Here is a 24,157-nt window from a genome sequence, read left to right on the forward strand (position 1 = left end):
AGGAGGTGGAACAATGTTTTGTGTAGTATGTTATGCCAATTGAGCTTGACGTCCCCTGCGACTATGGTCCCAAGCCTGCAGGATCAACTACTCGGTTGCTCTGGGTAGCTGGCTGTGACCAAGCAGTGACCACAACCTTGCCCCTTGTCAGCTCTACTATACACCTGGGAATTCTGATCCTTTCATGTCTTTTTAATAAACTTTGCTTTCTTCATGGATGATGTTCTTGATGTCATGCCATAATTCCTCTGGTTTTCTGTCACTGTTGTTCAATGTATCAAATCTATTCTTTAGATGGTCTCTAAATTTAGGAGGGATATATTTAAGGTCATATTTTGGATCTCGTGAACTTCTTTTAATTGTCTTCAGCTTCAACTTGAACTTGCATATGAGCAGTTGATTGTCTGTTCCAAAGTCAGCTCCTGGCCTTGTTTTGGCTGAAGATATTGAGCTTCTCCATCACCTCTTTCCACAGATATAGTCGCTCTGATTCCTGTGTATCCCCCATCTGGCAAAGTTCACATTTGTTCAACACAAATAGCTGCCATTTGTGTTGTTGAAAAAAGCTATTTGCAACGAATAAGTTGTTGGTCTTGCAAAATTCTATCATCCGATCTCCAGTGTTATTTCTATCACAAGGTCATATTTTCCAACAACCGGTGATTCTTCGTTTCTAACTTTTGCATTCCACATCTTGATTGCATGTTTGGTCAATTTCAGACTGCAGAAGTTGGTAAAAATCTTCAATTTCATTGTCTTTGGTGGTTGGTGCACAAATTTGAATAATAGTAGCATTAACTGGTCTTCCATGTAGGCATGTGGATATTATCGTATCACTGACAGCATTATACTTCAGGATTGATCTTGACACATTCTTTGTGATGATGAATGCCACAATATTCCTCTTCAAATTATCATTCCCGGCATAGTAGATCTTATGCTTGTCTGGTCCAAAATGGCCTAAATGAGTCCATTTCAGCTCACTAATGCCTAGGATATTGATCTCTATGCATTTCATTTCATTTTTGACAACTTCCAGTTTTCCTAGATTCATATTTTTATGTTCCATGTTCTGATTATTAATGGATGTTTGCAGCTGTTTCTTCTCATTTTGAGTCATGCCACACCAGCAAATGGAGGTCCCAAAAGCTTTACCTCATCCACATCATTAAGATCAGCTCTCCTCTGAGAAGGCAGCTCTTCCCCAGTCATATCTGAGTGCCTTCCAACCCAAGGGGCTCATCTTCCTGCACTATGTCAGATAATATTTCAGGGCTATTCATAAAGTTTTCCAGTAATACATCAGACAATGTTTCCCTGCTATTCATAAGGTTTTTGCTGCCCAACTCTTTGAGAAGTAGATGGTCCCTACTTTCTTCCGAGTGTATCCTGGTCTGGAAGCTCCAGTGAAACCTGTCCACCATGGGTGACCCTGCTGGTATTTAAAATACTGGTGGCATAGCCCAGCCTCATAGCAATACGCAAGACACCACAGTAGGACAAACTGACAGATGAGTGGTAGAATTACTCAAGTATATATTGGTAATTTAGCTGAAAGTACAGGCACTTAGCAAACCAAAACAGGGAAGCATACATGGGCTTTGAATTTTATAAAAGACCTGAGTTTAAAACTGACTCTTACTGCAAAGGTTGAGCAATCTGCTTCCATAGTAATACCACCTTAGAAACCCACGGAGGGGCCGCTATGAGTCAGATCCAACTTGACGCAGTGAGTTTGGATTTTTGGTTTTCTATTGCTTAACTAGCTTTGTGACCTTAAATAAGTGGCTTATTCTTCTTGTGCCCAAATTTCTTAATTTAGAAAAGAGCAATCTTAGAAATGTATTCCACTATGTGGGACTGAAACAGAAAAAAATAAATTAAAAACTAGCACTATGCCTGGTGAAATACATACACAGATTTCCTTGTTTACTAAATACTCTTTTTAAAATGTATATTATAATTCCATGGGTATAGAGTTATAAAAAATTACCCTGTTGTCTGTATTTTCTTTATCAAAAATAAAATTAAAACAATACCTAGAGCAACTAAAAATTTATTTTGGCTTCACATTTTAAAAATGTTTTACTCTAAATATCAAGTAAGTCATGAATCCTCACTTTAGGAAAATATTCGTCATTCAAAATTAAACCAAGGAGAAAGTAAGCTTTGGCATTGTGGCTCATTCAAGTGAACACAAGGATTTATATATAAATTGGGGTCCATAAATGGCTTTCAGAGGTTCCACACAATCCAAAATAGTCACCCAACTTTATAGATGGGTGATTTGATTGTAAGAGGGTTCAAAGAACTCCTGAGGTTCTCAAAGTGGTAGTCCATAATCCCTCAAAGAGAAAGAACTTCTGTGCTACCTAAAACCCTTTTTCCTGTGAAATCCTCAGGAAGAATTTAGCAGTGAAATGAAGCATCATGAGAGGTGACGTTGTACACAGTAAGTTCATGAATGTAAAACTATCAAAAAAAAAATTTCCACACAAACAAAATGAGGGAAACCTAAAGAACAGTGCAGTGCCCACATAAGATACCATAGAGAGTTCATCTGAAGTAGGTGCTGATGATCGCAGTGGCACTCATTTTAAATAGATTTTGATTAGTCAATAACATTCATCTTCACAGCTGACTTAAGTGTAAACATTCCGTATATTTATGCTTCCAAGAAACTTCATTTAAAATCTTTCTCCACACAAGCCAAACCACATGAGCAAAAATTTACCACACTTTTGTTACCATTGTCTTAGAAGAGAAAATCCGTATTTTACTTACATATGATTCAAACAAACAAATACAATGATTTAAATGACCCAAATATGAAATAAGAATAAGCATAATTTTTCTATTAATGATGATCAAAAAAATTCTGACATTAATTCTGTTTGATTTAAATTTTAACTTGCCTTTCAACTTTACCCAAGTTTCTATGAACATAGAAAACATTGTTCCTTCAGACATCGTTCTATTTTTCTGTTCTTAATTGAGGATAGTTTTTTTTTTCCCCATTTGTTTGTTTTTGCCAAAATAAATTTGAACAGCACAGACCTTAAGGCAGTTCTTTCTAACCATCAGTGCCTCTCAAATTACTCCACACCTACATCACTGTGGTACTTCACCTGTTTTACCTGTATGAAAATATTATTATGCTTCTTAACAAACTGATAGCCAACTTTTTATGGGGAGGTTTTACACAGAGAGTGGCACTTACCCCTCCTGCCTTCAGCAACTTTCTTCTAAAATCCTCTGTGGGGTTGTTGAAAGTTAGCTTTTCACAGCGGAGGTGATTCACTGGTGGATGGCCTTCAAGATGCAGGAATAAGTCATAATCAAATCGGACTTTCTTAGGTTCTTCCTGAGGGTTTTAAAAAGAGAGACTTAGGCGTATGTAGAAACAAAAACAGCAAAGGTTATTTCTTATACGGACTAGGAAAGAACCAGAAATCTAAGAACTATAATGTCAAAGAAATATTGGGAGAAAAAAATTACCATGAAATCATCTCCAATACAAAATGGGAATATATGATAAATTAGTTTCTTATGTCAGAGGAAAAAGAAGAGGAATGAATTCATCATCTTCCTCCCCCATAATCTCTCAAGGTGTATATTATCATCAACCAGCCACCCAACTGGAAATCTCTGAAGCCACTCCTTCCTCTTCCCTCCTCAGCTCTACCTCCATCATCAAAGGCTGGTGAGTCTCTCCTAAATATTTCTTAAGCAGGCCCTATAATCCCTACTGACAATGCTTTTATTGCCCAAATCACTATGAACTCTTTCCTCTAATAGGTCTTCCCACTTCAGGAAGATAGATTAAAAAAGACAGATAGTAAAGATAGATTCTCTTCAATTATTTTATTCATGCCTCAAAATTATCCATCTGAAAGAAAACTTTAGCCATTTCTACTCCATGATTTAAATTCCAACAGTCTCCAGTGACAATTAGGATTAAAAAAAAAAAAATCTAAGTTCACTCGAATGTCACACAAGGGCCTTCATAATCATAATCACTCTTGCTTTGCATTCCTACCCTTAATGTCTACCTCTATTCCTCTACCTTCCACTTTATCTAGCTAAGTTTTACTCATCATTCTCCATTCAGGTTTCACTTTCTGGAAGACTTCCTTGAACTTCATCCCCTAACGTCCACTGCCTCTCCTCTGCTCTGTGTCCATCTTCCTCTTATCCTTTATACATCTTAGAATTACTGTCTCCTTATAATTCCCTTTTAGATCTTAAGATTCTTGAAAGTATGAACAATGTTTGTATCATTATTGTAGCCTCAACAACTAGTTAAGTGTAGGAATATAATAAACATGAAATGAATAAAATAACAGCATTCCTGAATAAAGAACATTTGTTGTTTTTCAGCTGTCAAGGTGGCTCCAGCTCACTGTGGCCCTATGAACAACAGACTTAAAATATTGACCGGTCCTGTACCATCTTCATGAGTGTTGGTATGCCTGAGTCCACTGTTGCAGCCACCATATTTTGAGTGTCTTCCAATGTAGCATACTTATCTTCCAACATTATACAGACAATATTCTGTTGTGAACCACAGGATTTTCACTGATTAATTTTTGGAAGTAGATAGCTAGGCCTTTCTTTCTAGTATTTTATAGCCTGGAAGCTCAATGGAAACCTGTCCCACTACCAGTAACTCTGCTAGTACATGAAATACCAGTGGCACAGCAGCAACACACAAGCTACTATAGTACAACAAACTGACAGACGGGTGGTGGAATAAAGAATGAGAAGGACATTATGGCATTATATCCAATAGAATGCAAAGATTAGAATTTCCTGGTACCCAGGTTCTACTCTAAAGCCATTATATTAGTTGGCTGAACATTTGCAGCTCTCTGCAGATTGATTTTTAACCATTCGAGGCAAACTGAAGACAGAGGAAAATAATACCAGCTCACGTGTACTTTGAAATTCATCTCCTTTGGATAAGCTATGAACTCTATTTTGTGGATAAGGAGATTAAGGCACTTAGAATTTGTGATATCACTAACATGTGATGAAACAAAGTGATTTGAACACAATTATTTTGACCTAAAAGCTTTAGCACTTGAAATCCTGTGAGAATGTAGACATTAACCTTCTACAATCTATCATTTCCACTGCCTCATCCAAATTTCCCCACAACCAAGTCTATACTCATTACCTCACCACCTCTTCAATTTCACTAAAATCTGGCATAAAAGTCAACCATCTGTCATTTCAAGATGCCATTCTCTCCTGGTTTTCCTCACAGCTTTCTGGCCATTCCTTCTCAGTCTTCTTCACAGGCTTCTCTTCTTTCTCCACTGACCTCTGTTGTTGCATTGTTGTTAGGTGCCATCAAGTCAATTCCAACTCTCACCAATCCTATGTGCAATGGAACAAACACTGCCCAATCCCATGCTATCTTCACAATCAAATTCATGCCTGAGCTCATCATCACAGCCATTGTGTCAATCCATCTCATTGAAGGTCTTACCCTTTTTCACCGACCCTCTATTTTACCAAACATGATATCCTTCTCCAGACATTGGTCCCTCTAACAGTATGACCAAAGTATGAGAGACAAAGTTTGGCTATTCTGACTTCTAAGGGCCTTTCACCTATACTTACTCCAAGGTAGATTTGTTCATTTTCTGGCAGTCCATGGTATATATAATATCCTTCACCAACACCACAATTTAAATGCATCAAACCTTCTATGGTCATCCTTATTAATTGTCCAGCTCTTAAATGCATGACGAGAAAAACAAAAAAAAAAAAAAAAAAACCTCACTGCCATCAAGTCGATTCCAACTCATAGCGACCCCTCCTTGGGTTTCTGAGGCAGTACCTCTACAGAAGTAGAGTGCCCGGTCTTCCTTTCAGGAGTGGCTGGTGGGTTTGAACTGCTAGCCTTCTGGTTACAATTCAAATGGCTTAGGCACTACGCCACCAGAGCTCCATGAGGCTATGGCTTGGGTCAGGCACATCTTAGTCTTCAAAGTGACATCGTTGCTCTTTAAAGTATAAAAGAGGTCTTTTGCAACAGATTTGCCCAATGCAATATGTTGCTTGATTTCTTGACTTCTACTTTCATGGGTGTTGATCGTGGACCTTTCACCTTTAAGTGTTCCTATCTTTCTGCAAATTTCTCCAGGGAGATGGACTCTTTCACAGTGACTCTAAAGAGCTCTGGTGGCACTGTGGTTAAAGTATTGGGCTGCTAACAAAAAGGTCAGCAGCCTGAAACCCTCAGTTGTTTGGTGGGACAAAGATGAGGCAATCTACTTCCATAAAGACTTATAGCCTTGGAAACCCTATTGGGGCAGTTCTACTTTGTCCTGTAGGGTCAGTGTAAGTTGGAATCAACTCCACAGCAGTGAGTTTTTGGACAGTGACTCTCCTAAATGTATCTCCAGCTCAGTTCACACTTGAGGACCACATGCATATGTTCCATAATCATATTCAATATCTCCATTGGGATGACCCACAGCAACATCAAATTCTTGCATTATCCTAAATTGATGTCTTCATTTGTCATTTCTCTTACATATCTTGACAAACAGCAATTCTGTACAACCACTTGTCAAGGTTAAAAATACATAAACCATCCTTAATTGTACTTTCTCTCATCACAGTCAAATTGTCTCTGAATTCTATTAGCATTCCTCTCCACCACCACCCCCAATTTTTATTGTGATTTGGGTGAAAGTTTGCAGAGAAAATTCATTTTTCATATAGAAGTTCATACACATTTTGTTTCATGACGTTGACTGCAATTCCCCAAATAGTCTTCTTCTTTAGAGAGATGGATAGCTGTCTTAGAGTAGACTCCAACTCATGGGGACTGTATGTTGAATAGAACAAAATGTTGCCCAGAATTGAATCACCCTCATTATCACCATCGTGTGTGGCAGGTGACTGCCTTAGGACTGAGGCCAATCCCTAGATGGATTGACATGGTGGCTGCAATGATGGGCTCAACTATAGCAGGGATCATGGAGGTGGTGCAGGATCGGGCAGTGTTTCGTTCTGCTGCACATGGGGTCACTATGAGTCAGAAACAACTCGACGACACCTAACAACAACAACAACATTATCACCAGCATGTTTAAGCCCACTGCTATGACTATTGTGCCAATCTATCTAACCAAGGGTCTCTCCTGGCCTTAATGGCCCTCTACTTCAACAAACATGATGTCTTCCTCCAGCAATTGATTCCTGCTAATAATGATATGTCCAAAGCAAGCAAGTCAGACAATGTTCTACTGTGATCTATAGGTCTTCATTGGCTAATTTTCAGAAGTAGATAGCCAGGTCTTTCTTCCCTAGTCTGCCTTGGTCTGAAAGCTCTACTGAAACTTGTCTACCATGGGTGACCCTACTGGTATTTCAAATACCAGTGGCATAACTCTTAGTATCATAGCAACACGCAAGCCACCACAGTATGGCAAACTGACATATGGGTGGTGGGCTTCTCCTTAAGAACTCTTAAATCTGTTTTCCCTACTTGACATCATCATTGCTTTATCTTTGGCCTTCATCATTCCTTACCTGCACTCTTCCTTTGTGTTCTAACATACCCAATTTCACCTCCCACAATGTCAAGAGAGTGATCTTCCTAACACAAAACTCAGGTATTATCTTTCCACTGATATAAGAACCTTTAATGGCTCATCAATTTCTACAGAATAAAATCCTACATCATTCTTTTACTATATCACTCTTACTGCCTTACCTGTATTTCCTTTGCTCTCTGGCTTATACTCCTTTCTGTTACAATTTTGAAGCACTTGCACTTCCCTAACACTTCAGGTTATACCATGAGTTTTGCTTCTCGTATATAGTGATCCTCATGCCTAAAAATATCTTTCTATCCCTAAATACCTCTCTCCTCCTTTGCCTGATTAAGGAGCTCTGGTGGCACAGTGATTAAAGCATACGGCTGCTAACCAAAAATCAATGGTTCAAAGACACCAACTGCTCCATGAGGTAGTCTACTTCCATAAAGATTTAAAGCCTTGGAAACTCTATGTAGCAGCTGTACTCTGTCCTATAGGGTCGATGTGAGTTAGAACCAACTCAGTGGCAGTGGGTCTGGCTTAGCTTGGATTGCTGGGTTAAATGCAAAGTCATCATTCAAGAATCAGCTAAAGCACTGACTCCTCTGAAGTCTTCCTAACCCTCCCAATCAGACCTTAATTATTCATTCCTCTTATAAGGTTCTTTTATTAGTGTAATTATCACATTATTGTCATTTTTTACTTATCTGTTTCTTCTCTAACAGAACCAGTTCAAATTGATTCAAAGCTCTGCTTAAAGGTCAAGTAGGAGTTGTCCACAAGGCAGACACTCATAACCTAGGGATCGCCTGTAACGATTAAATGGGTCAAGGGAATCAAACTCCAAAGTTTTATCTCATGTAACTTTCACTAGGAGACCATATTCACAAATAGTTGAATACTTTCTTAAAATAGAAAAATATATTGATTAATGCAATTAACTACCAGTAGAAAAAGAATGAAGTACTAGCAACATCACTTCATAGCTCACATCGGTTTAAACAAAAAACCAAACTACCTCTCAACAACATTAAGGATAAAGACCACAGAAAGTGACTATTTTTCTATGAATCTTGAGTGCAATTTTCTTTTAAAGATTTTATTTTTGTTTTTTGAACAAGGGAAAAATAACTTCATCAACTGAGAATGTCTTCTCTCAGAGGGTAGACATTAACATCATGTTCATCTATACCCTTCAGAAAAATTCTTCAAATTTCAATAAGAAGGCATGTGATTTGTTCTCTACATAAAAAATTTCCTATAAAAAAATATCTCTATAAAAAATATTTCCTAAAGGTGGGAAACTGTTTGGGCAACACACCAAATTATTCTTTCCATTTTGCAGCATTTTTAGGCCTAGACACTTACTCTTGTACTTTTTCTGGGGACAGAATGAAAGAAAAAAGCATGGAACTCTTTCAAATATAAAGTACCACAACTGACCATGCTCCAATGTGCCCATCTGTTTAGTATTTGTGAAACAAACAGGAATCTTACAAACAAGTTTATTTTGTTGAGCACGAATATGACACAGGACTTAAAAGAAGTACTGCCACTCTACACTCCTATTGACTTTGGACCACAAATAAATGAGCAAAAGACAGACAGGCCTATCAGAAGCAGGGAAAGCCAAGGATAATGAATGACGGGACCAACAACAGGACAACATCCATAAGATATAGCAGTAGGACTACTACTATTACAGCATGTGGAAATCTTGCTTCCTTCCCTCATCACTTATGAAAACTTTGAACTGCACAACTTTCATAAACCATTACTATAATGGATTTTCATTCTCTAAGACAGAGTGGAGTGAAGTCCAGAGATGATTAAAATGAGCAATATTTAAAGGGAATGGAATAAATATTCTGGAGCAGCAGAACCAGAAACAGGTTGTCATCAAGTTGATTCTGATTATAGGGACCATGTTTGTGTCTGAATAGAACTGTGCTCCACAGGGCTTTCAGTGGCTGGTTTTTAGAAGTAATCACCAGGCCTTGTTTCTAAGGTACCCCTGGGTGAACTCAAAACTTCAAACTTTCAGTTAGCAGCTGAGCATATTAATAATTTGCACCACCCAGGGACTGTATCAAATTTTCATGCATGGCTCATTTCAGTAGAAAAAGAAGCAAGAAATATAGGCAGCTCTGCTATCCAGATTAGAATACAGCAAAGCTCGATTTCTAAGACACTCTTTGAAGATAAATTAAGAGGTAAAGAAGCAATAATAATCTTTTTTAATTAAAAAATTAATAACATAAAGAAAAGTACTTAAAATATTATACCATGTACCCTCCACTGAGATTGTATGGATATAAATTTTCACCAGGTTTACTTTACCTTTTCTTTTTTTTATAAAGAAATAAAATTTTATAGATATAAGATTCTTGATATCTTCCTCCTATAGTACCGCCTCCCCTAATAATGATTATCCTAAAGTTCCTGGGTTATTACTTCAACACACACTCTTGTACTACAAATGTATGCTTCCACAGCATCATTTACTCGTTTCAGTGTTTTTTTAAAAAAAAAAAAATCCATAAATTAGACTATACCACACACATACACACTCACACACTCTCTCTTCTGCAAACAGCCACAACAGCAAACTCAAACACACCAATGACCATGAAGATGGTGCGGGATCATATAAAGTTCTGTTCTATTCTATGGTCACCATGAGTCAGTACCAACTCAATGGCAACTAATAACAATAACAATATAGTTTTGCAACAGTTTAGCCAGGATATTTGTGTTAGAGACTTATCCATGTTGCTACATTAACTGCCATACAGAAGTCCACGGCCCTGTGAAGCCACCAGTCATGTACCCATATCTCAGTTGTTGTTGTTGTTAAGTGCCATCAAGTCTATTCCAACTCATAGCAAGTCCATAGGACAGAGCAGAACTGTGCTATAGGGTTTCCTAGGTGGTAATCTGTACGGAAGGAGCTCTGGTGGCGTCTGACTGCTAACCTGTAGGGACAGTATGAGTTGGAATCAACTCTACAGCAGTGAGTTTTTGGAAGTGACTCTCCTAAATGTAGGTTCAAACCCACTACTGACTCCTCGGAAGGAAGACTCGGCAATCTACTTCCGTAGAGATACCACTTCAGAAAACCAACAAGGGGTCACTATGATTTGGGACCAACTCGATGGCAGTGAGGTTTTTTTTTTTAATCTCTACAGAACCAGATCTCCAGGTCTTTCTCCCATCTTGTAGCTGATGGGTTTGAACGGCCAACAATTCAGTTACCAACCAAGCACTTAACTGCTGTGTCAGTTTATCCATATTTATCCATATTTCTGTTGTTGTTGTTGTTGTATGTGCTGTCGAGTCAATGCCAACTCATAAAGAACCTGTAAGACAAAGTAGAACTGCCCCCATTGAGTTTTCAAGGCTGCAACCTTTAAGGAACCAAACTGTTACAACTTTCTCCCACAGAGTGGCTGGTGTTTCAAACCACTGACCTTTCAGTTGCCAACTGACCATTTTAACCATTGCACCACCAGGTATCCATCTCTCTACATAAGAACAATTAGGTGAATTCTACTTTTTCATAATATAAACACTGAAATATTTATGTCTCTTTATGTAAATGTGAATACAGCAATTATTACTACAGATAAAATATTAAAGAAAATCTAAAACTAGAAAATAGAAATGAACTAATATGGATAACATGGATACTAAATGGAAAATCTACTTAACAGTATTCAGCCTAAGTGTTATTTTATAGTGGTCTCAAAGGAAGAACTGCTTTCCATCTCATGGCCTCTTTCTTCTTTCATATTTCAAGAAACTAAAATTCCTAACAAAGTTAATAAAATGTTTTACAGTTACAAGAATGACTATCCAAAGAGCTTTCATTCTATCTTGCTTTTCATTCTGTTCCATGAATTTCAATAAGACTGAATGTATGGGGGAGGAGTAGGGGGAGGGCAGGAGTGGGTTAGTCGATGCCTTGTCATTCTTCATTTATTCTCTTTTTAAAACATTCTGTATGAGAGAATTCAAATTATTTTTATAAAGCAGGAAACAGGGCAGATCATAGAATAGACTGCTCAACTAAGAGCTTCTAAAACGACAAGAAAAGTTGAAAAGAAAGGAGGAGAAAAGATATTTCAATGCAGCCTTATTTCTAAACAAAAGTCAATTCAATGTCAAATTCACTTAGGTAGTGAGAGGAAAGTGGTATAACCATTGTAGCCTTCCATGTTGTTGTTGTTGTTATACGCTGTCGAGTCAAACCCAACTCATAGCGACCCCTCCTTGGGTTTTGGAAGCGGTATCACTACAGAAGTAGATTGCCCAACCTTCCTTCCAAGGGCTGGTGGGTTTGAACCTCCAGCCTTCTGGTTAGCAGTCAAGTGCCTTATGCACTATGCTACCAGAGCTCCTATGGTCTTCCATAAGAAACCATAATCACCCATCTCTTGATTTATTTGGGACAAGGCCTGCTCTGACTCCAGAGCCCAGACTTTTCCTATAGTGTAGCCTGATGCACTGAATAAATAACCAGATATGAAAAGTATAACGAGAGGAAGTAAAACACCCTATGATCTCTATTAATTAAACTCCCAAGATATTAAAGTGTGTGTGTGCAGGTGGAGGAGGAGGTAGGCTCTAAATTATTTCCTATGAACAACTATTTGATTAAATATAAATACACGCCCCCCCCCAAAAAAAAATGGGCTAAGAATTTGAATAGACATTTCTCTAAAGAAGATATATGAATGGCCAATAAGCACATGAAAAGATGCTCAAGGTCATCAGGGACATGTGAATCAAAACCACAATAAGAAACCACTTCACAGGATGGCTATAATTTAAACAAATGAAAACAACACAAAAGATAACACTTGGAGCACTCATACATTGTTAGTGAGAATGAAAAATGATATAGTTGCTTTGGAAAACACTTTGGTAATTCCTCAAAAACTTAAACAGAGCTATCATATCAACCCGCAATTGTACCTAGACACATGTCTAAGAGAATCAAAAACATATGTCCATGTAAAAACTTGTACATAAATGTTCATAGCCTCATTATTCATAATAGCCTAAAAGTAAAAATAAACCAATATTCAACAAGTGATGAACAGATAAAATATAGTATATCCATACAATGGAATATTATTTAATCACAAAAAAAACAATGAGGTATTGATAAATTCTGTAACGTGGATGAACCTTGAAAACATCATACTAAGTAAATGATTTCATTTATATCAAATGGCCAGACTAAGAAAGGCTATACAGATATTCAGTAGATAGTGCCAGGGCATAAGGAACAATTGCTCATAGGTACAGGATTTCTTTTTGGGATGATGAAAATATTCTGGATTACATGTAGCCATGTTTGCACAATTTTGTGAATATGGAAACCATTGAGTTGTTTACATTAAAAGAGAGAATTTTATGGTATATGAATTGTATCTCATTAAAAAAATACAATTAAGTGGGGCACGAAATCAAATGTACATGAATCAAAAACTAAATAAATAAATAGCCAGAAAAGCCAAAATTGTTCTTAAGGACAATTCAGGTTGAGGTGAAAAAGAAAAAAAAAAATCAATACATAAATGCAAAAGTGTATCATATGACCATATATAAATGTATCTCAATAAATTCTGATTTAATGAAAAACTATGTGGATAATCCAGTGGTATTAATTCTGAGGCAGGTAATCATTATTCTAATAAAGAGTTATCACTTTTAAGGGATAGAAGTTATGAGTATACACAGTCTCCAGATTATGAACGAGTTCATTCCTAAATCTGTCTTTAAGTCGAATTTGTACATAAGTTGGAACAGTTAGGTACGGGTCGGTTAATCAAATATTTCGATGCATAAAACCATTGAAGAAACATTTCCAGATATACATCTTTAACATAATAATAAAATAATAATAATAACAGTGTTTTGATTCACGGTACAAAGCATTGCCCATTTGTTATAACAAGCCATTGCATGTACCTCAAATTTTTAGTGTAATGGGCTTTACAGGGTTTGGTGTATAACTATGGGTTGTACGTTAAGTCAGTCATTTGTAACCTATGAATGGCCTGTACAGTCAACAGAGAGAAAGACATACACAAAAATCTGGTTTTAACACTTGCCAACTGTGTGTAGCCTTAGCAAGCTACTCAACCTTTCTATTACTCAGTTTCCTTTTCTTTAAAGCAGATAGATTGATTTACCTCTCACAAGTTCTTATAAATCTATTAAATGAAATAACATATATAAAAGGCTCAATGGAGTGCCAAAAGTAAAGTAAGCACTCAAATATTTAACCACACAGAAGAAGTTACTGTCAAACATGTCCCCCAAATATAAATCTAAGTAAACCACAATTACTGGGGGTAGCAGGTTTGTAGTATAAGGGGGATATGGTACATGAGAAGACAGGATCAGGCAAAGAAAAAAAAAGGTATAGAAAATAAAATCTATTTCTGTCATCTATGCATTCCTACTTTACGGAGTAGTTTTATTACAGCTTAATCAAAAGTGAATTATTTCACTGATGGGGAAGTTTTAGAAAATATAACTGTGGAAAAGGAAAGAAAGGAGTAATTAAAAATAACAGCTTAAATGCTTATATGAGGCACTGTTGTAAATATTGTACACAAATTTATTTAAATTTATCCTCATAATACCCCTGAGGCATGTACTCTTATTATTCTATCTCCATTTTATAAGGAAAGAGAACCTCATAAAGGTTGAACATTGTTTTTTTACAATATTAAATAGTTTATGTGTTCTGACAAATATGTACTGGTAAAAACTTTTAAAATCCAGTAGAATCTATAATATCTCAATTTGAAATGACTGTGTGTGTGTGTGTTTGTGCATCAACTGAAGTGAGACATTACTCTTTGCAAGGCTCAAAAATTCTGGAACTATGAAGATGAGAAAAGAAGCATTTCCCTGCAAAACCATAATTTAGCTTTTCATTTTGTAAACATATTAATCATCTTTTTCAAAATAGTAATCACTCTTCTCTTAAAAGGAACATTTAGTGAATCTCATATAATCTGACTTCATATAAATTGAACTTTGCTTCTTCTAGCCACTTCCTCTATAATTAAGAGTAATGATAGCCAAAATTCCTAGAAGACAAATTTAACTTTTATTTTAAAATCATCTAGTGACAGAAGTGCTTATGAGTCAAAATTATTTTAAACATTTGGTTAATGGAGGATCTTCTATTGAAAGATTAATGGGTAAAGATTACATACCTTGTTTTTAAAATAAACCTCAATTGGCAAAATGAAACCAGCATACCCAGATTCTTCCACTTTGTAAGGTGGATCTTTGCACACTGCAACATTAAACAAAAGAACATAGGTGAGATGGGAATAACAGACAAAACACATTTCTTATTTAAAGAAATAAAATCTCATTCTACCATCTAGAGCACCCCCAATTTTCACTGCCCCTGTGAACCCATCAGCTAAGTCCCTAATCTATCATTTACTTCTTTTCTAAAAATTGTAACAATGCTGCCTATTTAAAAAAAAATATTTAAGTTGTTTATTACAATCTTAGTCGGGTAGAGGGGGTGCTTATCCCAGTCAACCATAATCATCAATGTCTTGATTTCTAGCTTTCATCACCCTGCCTAAGGCTTTAGAAAAACTGAAGTTAGCTCCTTATGGATCCAACGCATAAAAACAACTTTAAGTTTCCTGATGACACTATCTATGTCTAGTCTTTGGTGGAAATCACTCTATCTCTAAATCCTTCACATCTGTGAGAAATCCTGATTTCTATGTCTAAGAGGTACTCTCCTTCCTTACATGGTCCCAAACCCAGAATCTCCCCAAAGTATCAATATCTAGTAAGACTCCTTACCTCCTAGCCCCAAAGAGCCTATTTACTTAAATACTGGTCTACATACAAGAACTTAAAATCTAAGAACATGAGAAGAATATATAAAACAACAATAAGGATTTTAAAATTTTTTTAATGAATTTGGAAGTAAACAAGATTATTAGAAAAGCTCTTATGCAATGAGACCCTAAGAAAGCTAAGTATAACTTTATCCCACTAAAATTTACACTAAGCCAAAATCAACAACAGACACACACACACACAGAAACCCACTGCTGTCGAGTCAATTCTGACTCACGGTGACCTTATAGGGCAGAGCAGAACTGCCCCACAGAGTTTCCAAGTCTGTAATCTTTACAGAAGCAGACTGTCACATCTTTCTCCCACATAGTGGAGTGGTTGGGAGGTACAAACTTCTGACCTTTTAGTTAGCAGCTGAGCTCTTAACCACTGTGCCCACAGGACTCCCAAATCAATCACAAGTCAACTAAAATTATTCTAGCAAAGAACTGTATTTTGGTACTATCACAAGAAGTAAAAATATATATACTGAATACAAATAGACATAACCCTGGTACTCCAAGTCCTACTCAGCAGGGCTCCAGCCTGCCTTTCCAGGCTTCCTTCCTTTGTTGAAGAGCTCTGGTGACACAGTGGTTCAGACATGTGGCTGCTAACCAAAATGTCAGCAGTTCAAACCCACAAGCCACTCCATGGGAAAAAAGATGAGTCAGTCTGCTTCATTTACAGCCTTGGAAACCCTATGCGGCAGTCCTACTCTCCCCTATAAGGTGGCTATGAGTTAGAATCAACTCAGTTTGGCAGTGGGTTGTGGGTTTGTCCCTTTGTTGCCTACTAAATCTATAGTACTTCATTTAAATGCACAAATTCCCCCAAAATATGCCAGCATTTTCCATCTGTGCCTTCTCCTCTTGTTATTCTATCACATTTTGAAGCTGCTCTTTGGACTATCTGCTAGTTGAAATCCCAGCTTCTGCATGAAGCTTTTCCAGTGCACAAGGTACTACCACCTCTTCCTTTTACACTCGCAAATTATGAACTGCCTGAATATTTCCTGAACATTTAATAGATTACCTTATTACCATATATTGAGGCATCTCATCTACTACATTCCTTTCATTCCTCAAGGGCAGAAACATTGTTTATCTCAGGAATGTAAAAAGTGTAAAAGGCAAAGAAAGAGAAGAGTCAAATAACATGAATACTCAATGAAATGGGCAACATCACAACAGACTCAACCGAAATAAAAAGGATAACAACAGAATACTATGAAGAACTGTACTCCAACAAGTTCAAAAACCTTGAGGAAACAGACAAATTCCTACAAATACAAGACATACTTAAACTAACACAGACTGAGGTAGAAAATCTGAACAAACCTAACAAAAGAAGAAATTGATCAGGTCATAAAAAATGCCCCACACTAAGAAAACAGTCCTGCCCCAGATGGTTTCACTAGAGAATCCTACCAAATGTTCAGAGAAGAACTGACACGAATCCTACTCAAACTATTTCAGAACACAGAAAGGGATGGAGTACTCCCAAATTCATTCTATGAAGCATGCTTAACACTGATACCAAAACCAGGTTGTTGTTGTTGTGTGCCGTTGAGTCAGACCCGACTCATAGCAACCCCTCCTTGGGTTTCCAAAGCGGTATCACTACAGAAGTAGATTGCCCAACCTTCCTTCTGAGGAGCGGCTGGTGGGTTTGAACCACCAGTCTTCTGGTTAGCAGTCAAGTGCCTTCAGCACTACGCTACTACTAAAAAGGAAAACTACAGACCAATATACTTTATGCATATGCAAAAATCTTCAACAAAATCCTAGCAACAGAATCCAAAACCACATTAAAAAAATAATGCATTATGACTAAGTGGGATACATACTAGGTATGCAAGGATGGTTCAACATCAGTAAAACAATCAATGTAACCCATGACATAAATAAAACAAAGGAAAAGAACCACATGATCATATCAATCAATGCAGAAAAGGCTTTTGATAAAATCCAGAACCCATTCCTTATTTAAAAAGAAAAAACCTCTCAGCAAAATAAGAATACAAGGGAAATTTCTTGACATTATTAAGGGCATGTATGCAAAACCAACAGCCAACATTATTCTCAATGAAGAGAAACTCAAAGCATTCCCCTAATAAATGGGAACCAGACAAGGATGCCCCCTATCACCACTTCTATTCAACACTATTGGAACTTCCAGCCAAGGCAGTAAGGCAAGACAGAGAAATAAAAGGGTTCCAAATTAGCAAAGAAGAAGTAAAACTATCTCTATTTGCAGATGATATGATCCTATACATATAAAACCCAAGACACTCAGCAAGATAATTACTGCTCACCAGAAGGCTGGCGGTTGAAACCCACCAGCCACTTCTCAGAAGGAAGGATGGGCAATCTACTTCCATAGTGATACTGCCTCGGAAACCCAAGGAGGGGTTGCTATGAGTCAGGTCTGACTCGACAGCAAATAACAACAATTGAAAGATTCAGCAAAGTGGCAGGATACAAGATAAACGTACAAAAATCAGTTGGATTCCACTACATCAACAAAGAGATCTCTGAAAAGGAAATAAGGAAAACAATACCATTTACAATAGCTACCAAAAGATAAAATACCTAGGAATAAATCTTACCAAGGCCACAAAAGACCTATACAAAGAAAACTACAAAATACTACTATAAGACACTACAAGAGATCTACATAAATGGAAGAACACACCATAGTCATGGATAGGAAGACAATATTGTGAAAAAGTCAACAGTACCCAAAGCAATCTATAGATTCAATGCAATCCTGATCCAAACTCCATCAACGAGCTTTAAGGACATGGAAAAACCAATCATTAACTTTATAAGGAAAAGAAGTGCGGATAAGTAAACCAATATTAAAGAAGATAAACAAAGTAGGAAGTCTCACACTTTCCAATCTCAAAATCTGCTATACAGTCACAGTAGCCAAACAGCCTGGTATTGGTACAATGGTAGACACATACATCAGTGGAACAGAAATGAGAATCCAGAAATAGATCCAACCATCTATGGAGAACTAATCTTTGACAAAGGGCTGAAACTCAGTAAATGGGGGAGAGAGAGCCTATTTAAAAACTGGTGCTGGCAAAACAGTATCTATTTGCAGAGAAATGAAACAAGATACATACCTCACACCACACATGAAAACAAACTCAAGATGGATTAAAGACCTAAATCGGAACACATCAGCATACAGACCCTGAGACCGGAAGAACGAGACAGTACTCAGCTACCAATGCCAACCATTCAGAAAGAGATTAAAATTGGAGATTCTGGATCGAGTGGGAAGAAAAATGTGGAACAAAACTCAAAAACATAAAAATCCTGACCAGGATTACTGGACAGACGGTTGTAACCTTGGAGATTATGGCCCCTAGTCACCCTTCAGGCCTGGAATCAGACTCACTCCAGAAGTTTAGCTCTCAGCCAAACAACAGACAGGCCTATGAACTGAACACCTACCCCAGGGAGATGCACTCCTTAAAACAGTTAACCATTAGAGATTGGAAGGGCAGCATTTCCATAGGGGAAAAGCTAGACAGACAGGAATGCATAAGTAAGACCACCACCAGGAAGGGTTATTCACAAGGAGGAGGTGGGAAAAGAGCTGTTCCATTATGGGAATTGTGATGGGTGCTGTGAAACAAAATGTGTATGAACTGTTGAGTGTAAAACAAATCTGCTTTGTAAATTTACACCCAAATCACAATAAAAAAAAAAAAAAAAAAAATCAAAAGCCTCGGGCATGGCATCTTTTTATGCCTGGGTTACAGTGCCTAATCACTTCATACTAGCCAGGCTATCTCTGGAAAGTTACTTCACCTCTCTGAACCTCAGGTTTCTCTACTTGACAGTTTCTGTCACTTAAACAGAATGATGTACTGTTCTATGAGAAATAGAAGGCACAGCACAGGAAATGGCACACATCAAGTTCCCAATACATGACTGAGTGAGGCTGGAAATCTAACCATAAAGTACCCACTCATCTGTAACCTTTTCGGATTAAAAAAAAAAGTAAAGAGCAAGTAGAGAGCCCTGGATTTAGATCAGGAGATTCAGGTTCACAATCCTTGACTAAGGATTCTCTGGACAGCTTCCATTTCCTTCCCCCTTAAACAGGAGGGTAACACCATCTATACATCTGTAAGCGTGGCTGTCGGGATGCTAGATGACTGTGTAGTAAGATATAAGTACAACACATTCTTATTACAGATGATGGTGATGATGATGTACAAGAAAACTGGTGAGACATTCCACTAATACAAATTTGGTTACAAAGAGATATACTGAAAACAAGATTTTAACACTTGGCAGTCTCCTTTATCCCATTTTAAGAAAATATCTCCAAACTAACATCAAAAAAGAAGTAAACTGGTAAGGAGCTATCTCACCTGAACTTACAAGTTTCTCTATTAAAAATGAAAAAGCAAAAGGACTCAATTCTGCATCCACTGACACCTGCCAACCTGCCATGAATATTCAAATACACTAAACACTGTGGGAGGGGGCATGTCACTCATTAAATGCACTCAGAACCCTCAACCTCATCCCAGCCAGAAGGTTAGTGTTACACATGGAACATTTCCAGGCTTCAGAGCTCCTTTTCAGAACAGCCGATTCAGTGTCCAGGTTGCTTGGGATTAATCATGCCAATGTCATTTGAAGGAAGTTTATTCTGTGGGCTGCTGAACATGCCAGAGAAGTAATAGCTGTTTCTCTATATACCCTTTTGTACTTGTTGTGAATCTGTTTAATAGATTAGGAGTCTGATCAATACATGAGTTACATCCTGTAGGGAATTTAAAGGATTTGAGGGCTTTTGTCTTGTTTTACAGTGTCTTTCATGGGGTACTTCTCTATACTGGAGAGAGACCTATGGTCATCTGTTCTCAGCCTGTGACCAGTTTATCCTCCCATGAGAAAACTTCTTTATTGTGGCAGACACCCTGATGGGTCTTGAGTGTCAAACTTGTGCCCACATGTTAATGTCATTTGCAAACATGGCCAAAATTCTTTTAGTAAATTAAAGGTTATACATGGGTGTGTAGATCAAGTTAAATACAGAGGATACTAGCAATGAAGTGAATGAAAAACACAAAAAGGTCTGCTATTTACAGGTTCACAAGTAGAGAGGGGTTCCAATGAGGGCCAATAGGAAAGTAAGTGGTACAGAAGACCAAGCTCAACCAGCAGGTGGGGTGCAAACCAGGCAGTAGTTCAGGAGCCATACCTTTACTGGGGTTTAGGGAGATGCTTGGTACATTTTCCAGATTATGTGGGGTTGGTGGGTTTGAAGTATGCACAAGATAAATATCTGGGTGTTCAGGGAAAATGAGGGCATAAGGCAAGGAACATGCTATCTAAGTGAGTAGCTAGGGGGCAGGATGGCTGAATGGGTGAGTTATCTATGTGGGGAAGGAGCAGAAGAAGAGTTGAGGAGAGGAAGTAAAATAGATGCCCAGGCAACAAATTATGTAAGCCACAAATTGGCTTTATAACAGTATAATTCATTTTCTCTATTCTGCATGCAAATTGCTCCTATTATAGGAAACAGCTGTTATTGAGCACATCTTATACTTGCACTGTGTCTTAGATATTTTTTTCCAACCCTCCAAAGACAATGATCTGTTATGTATTAATATTCTACAGAAAACTAGTTTTATAAGAAACTGTATACTAACTCATTACCCATTTATTTTTAAATGTAATACATTCATAAATAACAATAAACAGTACCTATAAATCACCTTGAGTTCTTAATTAGAAGCATATAATAGAAACTATATACTCAGTAAGCATGCCAGAAAAGCAGTAGCAATGTAAATAGATACTTACAGTTCTAATTTGAAGAAAGTCAAATTAGGGGAAGTTACTTATTCATTTATTCATTCATTCACATTCATTTGGGTATTTTATTAACAAGATTTCTAAACCAATTCTACAAAAAAGAGCAGTTAAAACTAAGAAATACTTTAGCCAATAGGTATAATATTTGAGACATTAAAGCAGTTATTATTACTGTTTTATGTAATATCATTCTCAATTTTATTTTTATTGTGTTTTGCCCCCCTTCATTGTAACAGGCTCCTTGTTAAAGGCAGGTCTCCCATTGAACTTCCTCTGATGATACCTGATAATGTATTGTGTTCAAGGGTACACAATAAGTATAATTAGTTTTTTTGGTTTGTTTTAAGCAGTTATTTTTTAACTAGTAGAGCCGTGGTTAGGATCATCTGTCACACAGCAACACTTGTTCATATAAGAGTTCCTGCCTTAATGTATCACATTTAGGTGGTATAATGGTTAGCACTCAGCTGCCAACCAAAAGGTTGGCAGTTCGAGCATACCCAGTTGCTATGCAGGAGAAAAACACGGCAATCTGCTCCCATAAAGATTATTAGAAAACCCCGTAAGGCAGTTATAGTCAGTCACACTGGGTCACTAGGAGTCCAGAATCTACTGGACTGCACCAAACAACAACAAGCTTCTTAAATCCTTCAACTCAGTTTTCTGGTTCTTTTCACCAATGCCAATGGCTTCTAGCCTCCCTCTGTGACATGAGGAGGCAGCTTCCAATACACAGGCTGCTCCTAGATCTAAAATTCTATTATTCTAAAGAGACGTCCTAAGTGCTACTTCTATTCTAACTTAAAGCCAAACCCATTTTGCTTTTTACTATCTTCATTTAAGCCTAACACATCTAACAGCTAAATGTAACTGTTATAACACAATCAGAAAATCGGGACAAGACAAAAGAAACACCAATAAAAAAAGAAAATGAGAATTATGCTTGATTTTTCAAAAATGTATTCTGTTGAAGGCTTTTTTCTTAATTGCAGAAGAATTCTGTTTTTATTAGACCATGAAATAAGCAAATACTAAATTTCTTTAACAGCGGCTGCCCTCATGCAAAAAAATATAAAATTTTGTAAGTCAGACTTTCTTTTTCTTGTTTCCAATCTTACTGTGAAGTCAGATTAAATCTACTGAGTAAGACTCTACTTTACATGTATAAATCAAACAAGAAATTTGATTCCTCGGGAACTTGATATAATTTAGTTAGAGTGGTGTATCAACTCAAGTATTAAGGAATGAAACAACAGAACATACTGGCAGCATTTATGAAAAATACCATGCTTTTAAAAAGCTAAAATAAAAAAATTAAATCAATTGTTTGCACATTAGGCTTAGCACATTATGCAAAAAGCTCTTGAGTGTTATGATTTTACTATGCATTGCACTTGTAACATCCTTGTTCTTAAACACATTGAAGCATATTACACCGCTTTTTAAATAGACTGTACCCTGCCACAATGCAATCTTAATAGTATTCCAGAACAGCGTGCCCATATGAAAGGTAGGTTGATGAATAGGTTTATGCCCTATTCAAGAAGATGAAACAGCTCAATAGAAAGATTAAATAAGGCTCCTGCCAGTGGCTGAATCTTAAAGTCAAAGAGAAGAACACAACTCAAACCAAATGTTACAGGCAAAGGTCAAACAAGAGAATAATTAAGACCCTAACTTGAAGAGCTAGCTAATGTTCGCTCATTCAGCGTAAATCAGAAGAAAAATCCCTCCTCTTAAAGTGTGACCTAATAATTTTCACTGAGTCACTTTCAAAGATAAATTATAAAACTGAATGAAGGTGAGCTAAGTCGCAAAATAGCCTTTACAGAGAATCTCTTCTATTATGAGACTATTAGACCTTACGTATAAAATTACACATTAAAATCCTATCATAACACACTTTAAAAATAAATTCTAGATTTTATTAAATGTCAAATATTAATAGAAATAGGAATTTTGCTCAGAGTTTTTCAGTTCATTTTTGTAGAATTCTGTTAGAATCCAATTTATTTACATAATAGGAAAAGGAAGTTTACAAAGAATAAGCCAGCAATTTACATTATTGTAGTTCTACTTCATTTGTTGACTTGAGTGGCTAGCCATCAGTCCCAACCCATTCTAACAGGGGATTTAACTAAGTGGATAAACACATTTCTCTATATATACACATACCACCTATAAAATGGAAATACAAACTCAGCTATAAGAAAATATGGGAAGTATAAAATACTAAAAGAATAGGAAAAAGAAAATCTTATCATGCAAGTAAATATTTTGGAAGTATTATAATCTCGCCTACAGAGAAGCCTGGTTTATTTAAATTTAACAAGGGACAGCATTATTTTATAAAATCATGTTTTATAAAAAGGTTCCTTCCCATGTACTGTATTTTTCTATGCTGAAAAACTACTATCTGATTTAATTTACCACCAAATAGTCACATTTTTGGGCAATGACACTGAAATCACCAAATGAACTAAGTCAGTCATGTGAAGTAGTATATGTATGCCTATATCATGCTCATGAAGTAAAAATAATTAACCAGAAACCCTAACAAAAAAATCAAGTAAGGTATTCCTTGCTTTTATGAAGGAACATTGGTAGATAAACTCTGAATCCATCCAACTATAATTTGGGGTTGGGGAGAGCAGAGACTAAACAAAAGAACTTAAAATATCACAGGAGGAAGTTTTTAATATTTTATAATAATGATTTATTTATAAATAAATGTATCCGCTCTCATACATACTGCCCCTCAAATAAACATATATATATATATATATGTATTGCAAATAAGTCGTTTTCTTTCCTACATATGATAGAGAGCAGATAGATAGTTAAAGA

General features: G+C 36.8%; 1 protein-coding gene across 1 annotated transcript in view; it reads right to left on the bottom strand.

Annotated features, from left to right (window-relative positions):
- Positions 1-24,157, bottom strand: part of MLLT3 (MLLT3 super elongation complex subunit) — a 377,464-nt gene that overhangs the window by 148,661 nt on the left and 204,646 nt on the right. Inside the window, exons 3-4 of the mRNA XM_007952543.2 lie at positions 14,801-14,883; positions 3,221-3,364 (exon numbers count right to left, since the gene is read on the bottom strand). Of these exons, the coding sequence (XP_007950734.1) occupies positions 3,221-3,364; positions 14,801-14,883 (227 nt within the window). The remainder of the gene's footprint in view (positions 1-3,220; positions 3,365-14,800; positions 14,884-24,157) is intronic.

This window comes from Orycteropus afer, unplaced genomic scaffold (assembly GCF_000298275.1).
Source record: "Orycteropus afer afer isolate SDZICR_OR568_19922 unplaced genomic scaffold, OryAfe1.0 scaffold00345, whole genome shotgun sequence".
Lineage (NCBI taxonomy): Eukaryota > Metazoa > Chordata > Mammalia > Tubulidentata > Orycteropodidae > Orycteropus > Orycteropus afer.